This window comes from Cetorhinus maximus, chromosome 6 (assembly GCF_964194155.1).
Source record: "Cetorhinus maximus chromosome 6, sCetMax3.hap1.1, whole genome shotgun sequence".
NCBI classification, from domain to species: Eukaryota; Metazoa; Chordata; class Chondrichthyes; order Lamniformes; family Cetorhinidae; genus Cetorhinus; species Cetorhinus maximus.
This window is the reverse complement of record NC_135884.1, coordinates 97,474,594-97,486,435: the sequence shown is the minus strand read 5'-3', so window position 1 is coordinate 97,486,435 and position 11,842 is coordinate 97,474,594. Positions and strand designations below refer to the sequence as shown.

The 11,842-nt window shown below is 39.7% G+C and overlaps 1 protein-coding gene across 1 annotated transcript in view; it reads right to left on the bottom strand.

Moving 5' to 3' along the window:
* rspry1 (ring finger and SPRY domain containing 1) overlaps nucleotides 1-11,842 on the bottom strand; it is a 70,283-nt gene continuing 58,441 nt past the window's right edge. Inside the window, exons 12-14 of the mRNA XM_078544143.1 lie at nucleotides 7,465-7,617; nucleotides 7,135-7,239; nucleotides 1-1,677 (exon numbers count right to left, since the gene is read on the bottom strand). Coding sequence (XP_078400269.1) covers nucleotides 1,581-1,677; nucleotides 7,135-7,239; nucleotides 7,465-7,617 — 355 coding nt within the window. The 3' untranslated portion in view covers nucleotides 1-1,580. The remainder of the gene's footprint in view (nucleotides 1,678-7,134; nucleotides 7,240-7,464; nucleotides 7,618-11,842) is intronic.

The window sequence follows — 11,842 nt, the reverse complement described above, 5'->3', positions numbered from 1 at the left end:
CATTTTCTGTATTCAAATTTATTATGCAAATAATTTTCTGAAAACCAGCTGTTTTCATGTTTGACATTGGACAAGAATTCCATCATCTCATTTTTGTACAGTGGTAAGTAGGAATGTAGTAAGATCTTGTAAAGTACTTTTGGTGCAGTATAATAATGATCAAGAGCAACCAGTTAAGTTTGAATTGTCCACCAATAAAACCCAACATGACATACCAAACTAGTCCAAAAATAGCACTATGCTCCATTTTCTAGCCCAAGTATTCAACAATTGTTCCTCAAACTGTTTCACAAACATTTTTAGCAAAAGTTGCTATATCCCTTTCTTACCCTACATTTGAGAAGTATTTTGGAAACAGACTCATAATTCATTGCTCTAGCAGGTACATTTCTGGTCTGAAAAAAAAAATTAGGGGTGCGGAGGGGTGGTGAGAAAGCGCAAATCTGTTGCATTACAAAACTTGGCAAATGCAATCATTAATGTTAAAGAGGAATGAAAAAAAATCTTGCATCAGTAAAACACGCACTGTTTCATTAAATAAATAATTTATAATTTTGCTATCCACAAGGCTGGTTCTGTAGACAGATTACAAATGTTGTGATTAACAAAACAAAACTTGAAAGTATGTTGATTACCACAGATGTCTTATGTTTAAAAAAAGTTCAATGTTCTTTGGATTCATCAGATCTCAAATTCTAACAAGTAATTTGGCAAATCTTGCAGTTTTGAGTAGTTCCTCTTCCATGTGTCATTTTTTTCAGCAAAAGTTGATACTGCTACTCTTGACACACTTGTACCTTGTGGAACACTGCCTACGAAAGTAAACATTTCTGCATATAGGTAATAAAATGGAAAGAAAATTTCTCATTTTTCATGAATATTTTTCTTCTCGACTTGCTGCCATTGCATATATCCTTGGAGCCTTCTGTAGCCCTTCAGAGCTATTGACAGATTGGACAATGTGCCAGACTGATGCCAAATAAAAGTACAGTATGGTGAGCAGCACCTTTTAGTCAGAGGGCAGAAAACAAAACAAGTAGATCTCTTTATTCTTGAAACAAGTTGGAATTTGCATCTTTGAAAACTTTGGATTTTTTGTGCTCTTCAAGATGAGGGATTAATAAGGAGTAGAACATTTCCCATTTCAGGCACCCAATATCATGTCAAGCACACTCAGGTCAGATGTTTTACGTTTAGATGCAGAGTAAGGTTTCTCTACACTGCCCCATAATGTGCTCACTCCCATCATTGTACCTCAAACCATCCTCAAGAGCATTCTACTGCAACAATTTGACATTTTATATTTTCCCACAATAGCCAACATGTGGCATCAGTGAGGTCACCAATTTAGTGCTAAAACGCAGCCAGGTACATGCTGAGAGTCCATGCACTCTCGGAACTTTGTTGAAACTTCCCAAACTCATTCCATTAGAATCTATGCCAAGTTAGCCCTTTTTGGCTAATGGACTGATACTAGCATCCACACACATTGCACTTTGGACAGTACATGTCCCTGCTGAAGTTTCATTCGTTAGCACTTGGTACTGATGTTGATCAGAACAGGTCTTAGAAGCAAGAGTTCAGGAAACGTGTGAAATCAGCCTGACCCGGGTCTTTATTTCTTGACGACACAAGGGACAGGTGTCCAGCTGCAAGGCACATTCCATGCATAGATCACTGGTAAACAGAAAGATCAAATGTTACGATAAGCTTTGCAAAATATCTGGGTGACCATTGCAGGGTCACACACATTCCAAAATTATATTATCAATTAAAACTGCATAATTGCAAATTAAAATGTGAATATACTACTGTACTTGATCACAGAATAAAAGATTACACTGCCCCAATGTTTAGTGCCACTTTATCCCAGTCCAGCACAAATTAGTGGTACAAGTTTGGGGAATCTGCAAGACTACTTTCCCCGTTATACTTTCGATGGATTATTCTGGAGATTTGCTTTGGAGATATAGAGGACATCAATGGGAAAACCAGAGGCTTCCTATAACTCAGCAAGGATTCATTCAGCCAACATGGATGGATCACTTCATAAAATTATACTGCTGGCAATCTATTCAGGTCATTATAGCTCATGATCCTGAGATGAACAGAGGTAGAATACAATTCAATTGTTAAAGAAATCTTGTGGAGGCTGTTCCAGTCAGTCATCAGGTCAGACAGAACCAAAAGCTTGTCCCTTCAAATGGTACACAGGTCTAAGATGTACCACCCTCATCCAGTCTACTGATCTGCAGGACTCTGTACTGGACCTTGGAGAACTAATGAGTTTTTCTTTAGAGTTTACTCAACTGCACTTGATGTTCTATAGCAACATGAGGTGGACATCTGTCAAAATATGGCCTTCTTGAAAAAAAAAGGACTCCAAATACTCCAGCCATCATTAGATCAGGAGCAATTACTCAGCCAAGAAACTGCAGTCTAACGAAGGGACGTTGCAGCCTTTATAGAACAGAGATGCTATACGCTTGGTCATCTTCCTTCATTTGATGACTTGCTCCGCATTTTACGAAATCAATTGCACTCGTTCCTCAGGATCAAACCCTACATAACTTCCTCTTTTATAATGTTATAAATGTGTTCTACTATCTTCAAACCACTCAATGTTATTAAATAGGTTTCAAAGAAATTAAAGGTGACTGTATGCACGTTAATACCAACAGGAAACATTGCAAAAAAGATCATGCTTACACTCAAAAGCATTTATTTACACACATTATGTAAATATGAAACAGATTTGCAAAGTACACTGCAGCTATGTAGTTAGTAAACCATAAAATGACTTATTCTTTGCAGCGGGTGGTGTGGGGGTGAAGGGGAGAGAGCGCAAGAAACTTAGCTTTTTAATAGCATCTACTTTGAATTGAAAGTTAAAGTGATACATGATCATGCACCTCCCTTTACAGATTATACCACCAATTTTCTCTTCTTGTACTAAGTTCCTTTCCCTACGGAAGGCAGGCCACAGAATGCTTGTTAGTGAAGGATAGCCCCATCAGTTTAAAGACAAATAATTCAAAACACATCATGCAATGTCCAGTGGTTATTTAAAGTATCCACCCAGTGAACTAACAGACAGTACAAATAAGTAACCAAAGATTACTTAGCCACATAGCCAGATCATTTTAGATGAATGAATCATCAGTGATTTGGAGAGAGCTATAGGCCTATAAATGTATTACACATGTTCAACAAGCTGAGGGGTAGATAGCAATGACTGAGCAGCACTTATTCAGAATTGGGTCTACTGAAAGCTCCTGGTAAAAACTGGGAAGGGGTTGGTTTTGTTTCTGGTGCATGCTAAGAGAAAATTGTACTGTGGATGTTAACAGAAAGCAATTTGCTATTTAGTGCAAAAATGCATTAATAGAAGGTAATTAAAGTGGTGTGAAAGGACGGAGAGCTTTGAAACTTCAGTGTTAGGCTGTGCTTTGGTCTAAGCTTGCAAAGATTTAATGCGCATGTGCACCAGGTGAAATGCTTTTAAACAATGTTGAAATTCTAAATTTTCAAAAAAAGTGTAAAGAAACTAATTTTCTGCGAAGTAAGCTCAAGAAAGAACTGGGTAGAGGTTGACAGAAGGTCAAGTTGCATTTATTATCTTTGCAGCTAATATCTGTGTGGGAAGGAGTCATACCAAGCCTCACGATATGGTTGGTCTTAGATTCTTAGCACATATAAAATCAAGGAACTTCTCAAAAATGTTCGTTTTAGATCTTCTTACAGTTTGAGATTAAATTTAAGTGAGGCAGTCTGCACCAGTCATTATTTCAATTTCTTTAAAAAAATGCCATAGATTAAGAAAAGTTGTAATTTATAGGCAAGCAGTGGCAGGAGAGTCCAGAGGTTAAGAAGTGCAGCTTGAAGTTCAGGGCAAAGCAACAGAGTAGCCCGAGCCTGAAGAGAGCATGAGCATCAGGGAGAGGTTTTTAAAAAAAAAACGCTGAAAACTACAACATCACATGGGAAAGTGCTGATTGGAGAGTAGCTTGTGTTTTTTTTTTAAAAATAAGTAATTCATTTCTAGTTATGTTTAGTTAGTTGAATAAATAGAGAACTAGCAGGACATCTCAGTCCTGTGGAATGCACATCCTGTTCCACATGGAAACTGTGCGTCTTGGCTAACCAAGAAATGTCATCGATTGGTGGTGCACAAGATCTGGGTTTCAGAGCTTGAGCAGCAGCTGACGTCACTGCAGTACATCCACGAGTCCAACGGTTTCAAGGATAGGACATTCCTAGACATCGCAGGTTAAGGGTGTGCAAGAGTGGGAATGGATGACCAGACAGGTAGTGCAGGGGTCCCAGTGCATTTTGATCTCCAATTGGCACTCAGTTTTGAACACAGGTGAGGGCGATGTCCCTCTGGGGAACACAACCAAAGCAAAGGCCAGTGCTCCATGGCAAACTCAGCTGGGTGGGAAGGAGGGGTTAGGTCAGGAAAGCAAGTGATGAGAATTTCAAAAATTAGGTGAACGGACAGGTTCTTCCACAGCTGGTGTGACTCCAGAATGGCATGTTGCTTCTCTGGTACCAGGGCCAAGGATATCACTAAGCAGCTGTCAAACACTAGGATGGGGGAGGGTCAACAGCCAGAGGTCATGGTCCATATTGATACCAATGACATAGGTGGAAAGAGGGATAAGGTCCTAAAGAAGATGATTTCAGGGAGCTTGGAAATAAATTAAAAAATGACTTCAGAAGATAATAATCTCTGGATTACTCTCAGTGCCATGCGTTAGTAAATACAAAAATAGGAAGAGGAAAACAATGCAGCTGAATGCATGGCTGCAGCGATGATGCAGGAGGGAGTACTTGGGTTTCTGGGTCATTGGGACCAGTTTTGGAGGTGGTGGAAGGATTTGTACAAGCCAGACCTCAACAGGGCCAAGACCAATATCTTGATGGGAAGGTTCACTAATGCTTTAGGGACAATTTAAACTAGCTTAGCAGGGATCTGGGAACTTGAGCAGATTCAGAAGGTAAAGAAGCAAAGTTGTAAATAGAAGACAGAAAATTAGTAACAAGCATGGAAGGAAGGTCAAAGAAACAAAAGCTAGAAAATAGACAAAAGTTCTTCAGTGACCAGTGATAAATAAGCGTAAGAGACCACCTCATTCATCTGCAATTGCAGACGGTGCAACACCTGCCCGTTTACTTACCCCCTCCTCACTGTCCAAGGGCCCAAACACTCCTTTCAAGTGAAGCAGCACTTCCCTCAATTTGGTCTGCTGCATTCACTGCTCCCAATGCAGCCTCCTCTACATTGGGGACACCAAATGCAGATTGGGTGACCGCTTTTCGAAACATCTTCAGTCTGTCTGCAAGCATGACCCAGACCTTCCTGTCGCTTGCCATTTCAACACACCATCCTGCTCTCATGCCCACATGTCCATCCTTGGCCTGCTGCAATGTTCCAGTGAAGCTCAACACAAACTGGAGGAACAGCACCTCATCTTCCGATTAAGCACTTTACAGCCTTCCGGACTTAACATTCAACTTCAACAACTTCAGACCATGAACTCTCTCCTCCATTGTCACCCCTTTTTGATCCCCTTTTTTCAAATATTCATTTTTATTTTTTAATCTTTATAGATATATTTTCCCCCACCTATTTTTATTATTCTAAATTTCTATCTTTATTCATTATTTTATCCCTCATCTTTTAGCCTATTGCGTTTTTTTTCCAACCACCATCCCCTCCCCCCACCCCACCCACACTAGGCCATCTGTCACTTGCTCATTCTGCTTTCTACTCTTAATGTCACCATTAGCACCTCCTTTAGCCAGTACCACCATCGACACACCTTTTGTTTAATGACATCTTCTGCAATTTCTCCTTTATTCCACCTATCCCTGGCCTTCTATCTAGCTTCACCTGTTCCACCCCCCTTAAACAGTATATATATTTTACCTTCTCTTTAGTTCTGAAGAGGAGTCATATGCACTCGAAACGTTAATTCTGTCTTTCTCTCCACAGATGCTGTCAGACTTGATGAGTTTTTCCAGCACTTTTTGTTTTTGTTGTATAAAACACTAGTTAGACTGCATCTGGAGCACTGTTTATAGTTCTGGTTATTGCATTACAAAAAGGATATGATTGCACTAGAAAGGGTACAGAGGACACTTATGGGGATATTGCCAGGACTGAGAAATTTTAGTTATGAGGAGAGATTGGACAGACTGGGCTCATTTGGGAGGCAGCCAAGGGAAGATTTTTTGACGTGTATAAAACTGAGGGGCCTAGGTAAAGTTAATGAGAGAGGGGCCTATTTCCCTTAGCAGAGAGTCAATAACCAGGGACATAGATTTTAAGTAACAAGAAGGATTTTAGGAGAGTTGAGAAATATTTTCACCCAAAGGGTGGTGGGGTTTCGAATTACCCGAAAGGGACAGTACAGACAATATTTATCACATTTAAAAAACACTTTGGATATGCATTGGAGATACCGTAACCTACCAGGCAATGAACCAAAAACTGGAAGGTGGGATCAGACTGGATAGCTCTCTGTTGGCATGGACATGATGGGCCAAATGGCCTCCTTCTGTGCCATAAACCTATGTTGCTCAAGAGTCAGGAAGCACCAGCATTGAAAGTTCAACAGTTCTGAAGTTCATCCTAAAACTTGTGAACATATTCCAAAACGCTTTCCTTTGGGGACCTTGGCCTTTTATAAGATACAATGCATAATATGAATTCGGATCAATCTTCTATTGTCACAAACCATACAAGTATTTTCAGCAATGCCACTTAGAGCAGGGAAGGTGGTTGCAAAAAGGTCATTCTTGTACAAATTCTACTGGCCACTGAAGCAACAGAAATATTGTGCAGAGCAGGCACTTTTCTGATAGGACCCCTCTCTTCCAGGAAAGGTACGGAAGGGGCAATTGAAGTCACTCTTTGGAACAGTGCAAAGAACTATCATGAGGACAGAACCCAGAATAACAGGAAGTTATGAAAAATCTTATACATGAAAGGTGGTTTATTTCAAATATTAAGAAAATAAATCAGACTGGATATCATCAGTAGTATCCAATTTGAAAACAAGAAAGTGACCGTGGACAACCATTATAAACAAGCAGAGGTGCCTTAGCTAAAACAAGACTGCAACATACCTATGCCCACATGGTCTGAGTTCTGTATCAGCCATCTCATCACAGCAAAGCGTGCAGCAGTTTTCCCGTATGCTCACTTGTTTCAATAAAGCTAGACGTCTGTGCCTTAAACACAATACAATGGGCAGTTTTATAAACCATTATACTAGATCTCTGGTTACATTCACTTTCTAATGAGTACAACCATATAGACATCCTGTTGAGGCCCTGACCAAAAATAAACAGCTATTGGTTATTTAAAGTAGTGATATTTTTTAAACAAGGCCATAGGACCTTAAATGTAGCATAGTGCAGTTAAGTTTTTTTTTGTTTGATACTGACTGTACTCACCTTGGAAGAATGATTTTTTCTTCCGGTGAGAGGGAAGCATATTCATTAAATGTGCTGAATTTAACTGTTGGCGGATACTTAAATGGTTTTGCTCCAAAATTAAACTCACACTGTTGATAAGACATGAAACTGGCAGCAGCAAAGAAGCCAGATCTGAAATTGAACACAAAAGAAAATAGTAAATAAAACCACACACAGCATTTAGTCTTCACAATTTTGGAAATAGTTTTGCTAATAAAATGCTAAATAGTAATAAAAGTACACTTTGTATATGTAAAAAAGCAGTAGTGTTCTTTTAAATGACATTTGCATTTGATGTTGACAGGGACAGTGGCTCATTACAGAGAACAAGTGCTGACATTTTCATTCAAAGGGAGTGAATTAGAATTTCTGATCTCACCCAAAACCATTGTAATTTTAGTTCTTTAGTGGTCTCGAGAGTCTTAAAACATTGGGGGGCAAATCTAAGTTGAGATGACTGGACAGCCTATAACATTGGCTGATCCAGTAGAAAACACCTAGATTGTGAAGTAGGCATCCACCACAGGATTCCAAACATACATGTATGATATATTGTCTCTTCTCTGTCCCTGGATTATGAAGCCATGTCTCTAATAATCTTCGTCATATCTACATAACCGGAATCCTCCATTTATTCATGCAAGCATTTTGGCTGTCACTAGATGGAACTCATGACTTCTGGCAAATATAACTCCTTAATTCAAAGGAGGGAGGCAGAAAGCAGGAAACTATAGGTCAGTTAGCTTAACATCTGACATAGGGAAAACGTTGGAAGCTATTAAAGACGTTATAGCAGGGCACTTAGATAAATCCAAGGTAATCGGGTAGAGTCAACATGGTTTTGTGAAAGGGCAATCATGTTTAACCAACTTACTGGAGTTATTTGAAGTAACATGTGCTGTGGATAAAGGGGGAACCAGCGGATGTATTTACTTCAATTTCTAGAAGGCATTTGTAAAGTGACACACCAAAGATTATTGCAGAAAATAAAAGCTCATGGTGTAAGGGGTAACGTATTGGCTTCGTTAGAAAATTGGCTAGCCAACAGGAAAACAGTTAGGCACAAGTGGGTCATTTTCTGGTTGGCAAGATATAATGAGCGTGCACCACAGGAATCAGTGCTGGAGCCTCAACTTTGTAAATTATTTGGATGAAGGGACTGAAGGTATGGTTGCTAAAGTTGATGATACAAAGATAGGTAGCGAAGTAACAAAAACAGAAAATGCTGGAATAACTCAGGTCTGACAGCATCTGTGGAGAGAGAAAAACAAAGTTAACGTTTTGAGTCCGTATGACCCTTCTTCAGAATCCATCGTAAGGACTCTAAACGTTAACTTTGTTTTTCTCTCTCCACAGATGCTGTCAGACCTGCTGAGATTTTCCAGCATTTTGTTTTTGTTTCAGATTTCCAGCATCCGCAGTATTTTGCTTTTATCTAGGTAGGAAAGTAAGTTGTGAAGAGTACATAAGGATGTTACAAAGTGATATAGATAGGTTAAATGAGTGGGCAAAGATATGGTAAATGGAGTATAATGTGGGGAAGTGTGAAATTATCCTTTTTGGGTGGAAGAATAAAAAGAAGCATATTATCTAAAAAGTCAGATGGCAGAACTGAGATGCAGAGGGATCTGGGTGTCCTTGTGCATGAATCAGAAAAGGTTACTATGTGGATACCGCAAGTAATGAGGAAAACTAATAGAATGTTATCATTTATTGTGAAGGGAATTGAATGCAAATGTAGGGAGGTTATGCTTCAGTTATATGCTTCACATGCTGCAGTACTATGTACAGTGTTGGTCTGTGTATTTAAGGAAGGATGTAAATGCATTGGAAGCAGTTCAGAGAATGTTTACTAGACAAATACCAGAAACGGGCAGGTTGTGAGGAAAGGCTGGACAGGCTAGGCTTATATCTACTAGATTTTAGAAGAGTAAGAGGCAACGTGATTGAAACATAAGACTTGAAGGATCTTGGCGGGGTGGATGTGGAAAGGATGTTTCCTTTTGTGGGATAATCTAGAACTAGGGGGTCAATGTTTAAAAACAATGGGTTGTCCATTTAGGACAGAGATGGAGAGAAAATTTTTCTGAAGGTTGAGTACCTTTGGAACTCTCTTCCTCAAAAGGTGGTGGAAGAATCTTTGAATATTTTTAAGGCAGATAGATTCTTCACAGAATCACAGAAGCTTTATAGTGCAGAAAGAGGACATTTGGCTTGAATCTGCACTGGCTCTTTGAAAGAGCATTCTACCTGTCCCACTCCCCTGCCTCATCCCCGCAACCTTGCACATGCTCTCTTTCAGATAGCCATCCAATTCTCTTTGTATACCTTGATCAAACCTGCCTCCACCACCCTCGGAAGTTCGTTCCAGACTCCAACCACCCTCTGGGTGAAAATGTTGTTTCTTCATCACTTTTACTCCTTTTGCCAATTATTTTGAATCTATGCCCTCTAGTCCTTGATGCTCCCTTGAGTGGGAGCAGTTACTATTTACCTTGTCCACACCCCTCAGGATCTTGAATACCTCTATCAAGTCTCCTCCTAGCCTTTTCTTCAAAGAAAACAGTCCCAACCTCTCCAATCTATCCTCATAGCTACAGTTCTTCAGCCCTGGAAACATTCCTGTGAATCTCCTCTGTACTCTCCAATGCCTTCACATCCTTCCTCAAGTAGAATGCCCAGAACGGGACGCAGTATTCCAGGTGAGGCCTAACTAGTGTCTTCTACAAGTTCAACATAATCTCTTGACTCTCATACTTAATGCCCCTATTAATAAAGCCTAAGATACCATATGCTTTATTAATTGCACTCTCAACATGCCCTGCCATCTTCAATGACCTATATACATACACAATGAGGTCCCTGTTCCTGTACCTCCTTTAGAGGTTCTTGCTTTACTTTATACTGTCTCCCCATATTCTTCCTGCCAAAATGAATCACTTCACACTTCTGTACATTGAACGTCATCTGCCCAAAACACCAATACATCTATGCCCTTATGAAGTTCAAGACTATCCTCATCACAGTTGAGAATGTTTCCAATCTTCGTACCTGCAAATTCTGAAATCATGCCCTGAACACCACTGTCTAGGTCATTAATATATATCAGGAAGAGCAAGGGTACAACACTGACCCATGGGAAACTCCACTACAAACCTTCATCCAATCTGAAAAACATCCATTAACCACTACTGTTTCCTGTCACTCAGCCAATTTTTTATCTAAGTGCCTACTCTCCCTTTTATTCCATGATCTGGAATTTTGCTCACAAGTCTGTTGTGTGGCACTGTATCAAATGCCTTTTGAAAATCCACATCAACAGCATTGCCCTCATCAACCTTCTTTGTTACCTCCTCAAAAAAAACTCTAGCTTGTTAAACATGATTTTCCCTTAATGAATCCAGACTGCTTTCCTTAATTATTCTGCGATTGCTTAAGTGACTACTGATTTTGTCCTGAACTATAGTTTCCACCGAAATCAAACTGACTGGTCTATAGTTGCCGGCTTTATCCTTGCATCCCTTTTTGAACAAGGGTGTAACATTTGCAATTCTCCAGTCCTCCGGCACCACCTCTGTATCTAAAGAAAATTGGAAGATTATCACTAGTGCCTCGACAATTTCCACTCATTTCCCTCAATACCATTGGATACATCCCATCAGTCCTGGTACCTTATCAATTTTAAGTAAAGATAGCCTTCCTAACACTATTTCCTTCGCAATTGTAAATTCTTCTAGTGTACCAGTTACCTCCTTACCTCAGCCAGGTAGCATCTTGTTCCTTTGTGAAGACAGATGCAAAGTACTTGTTTAATGCCTCCAGTATTTCTCCTGCCTCCACATGCAAGCCCCTTTTTTTAAAATTCATAATTGACCCTACTTTTTCACCACCCATTCATTGTTTATATAGGTTTACAGAAAACCTTGGGATTCCCTTTTATATTAGTTGTCAGACTCTTTTCATGCTCTCTCCTTGCTTTTCCCGGTTTTTTCACTTCCACTCTGGTCCTTCTATATTTACCCTGATTCTATTGCATTTTCTACCCGATGTCTGTCGTATGTGTACATCTTCTTTTTCAACTTCACCTCTATCTCTCTCGTCATCCATTTCTCCTACCTTTCCCCTTAGAGGGAATATACCTTGACATTGCCTGCAATACTTTTTCTTTGCAAGTAGCCCATTGTTCAGCCACCGTCTTTTCTGCCAACATTTAATTCCAACTCACTCGACTCAGATGCATTCTCACCCTATCAAAGTTGGCTTTACCCCAATTAATTTTTTATGCTCTGGATTGTTCCTTGTCCTTTTCCATGACCATAGCCAATCTAAACCTTATGATAAATGGTCAATGTCCCCT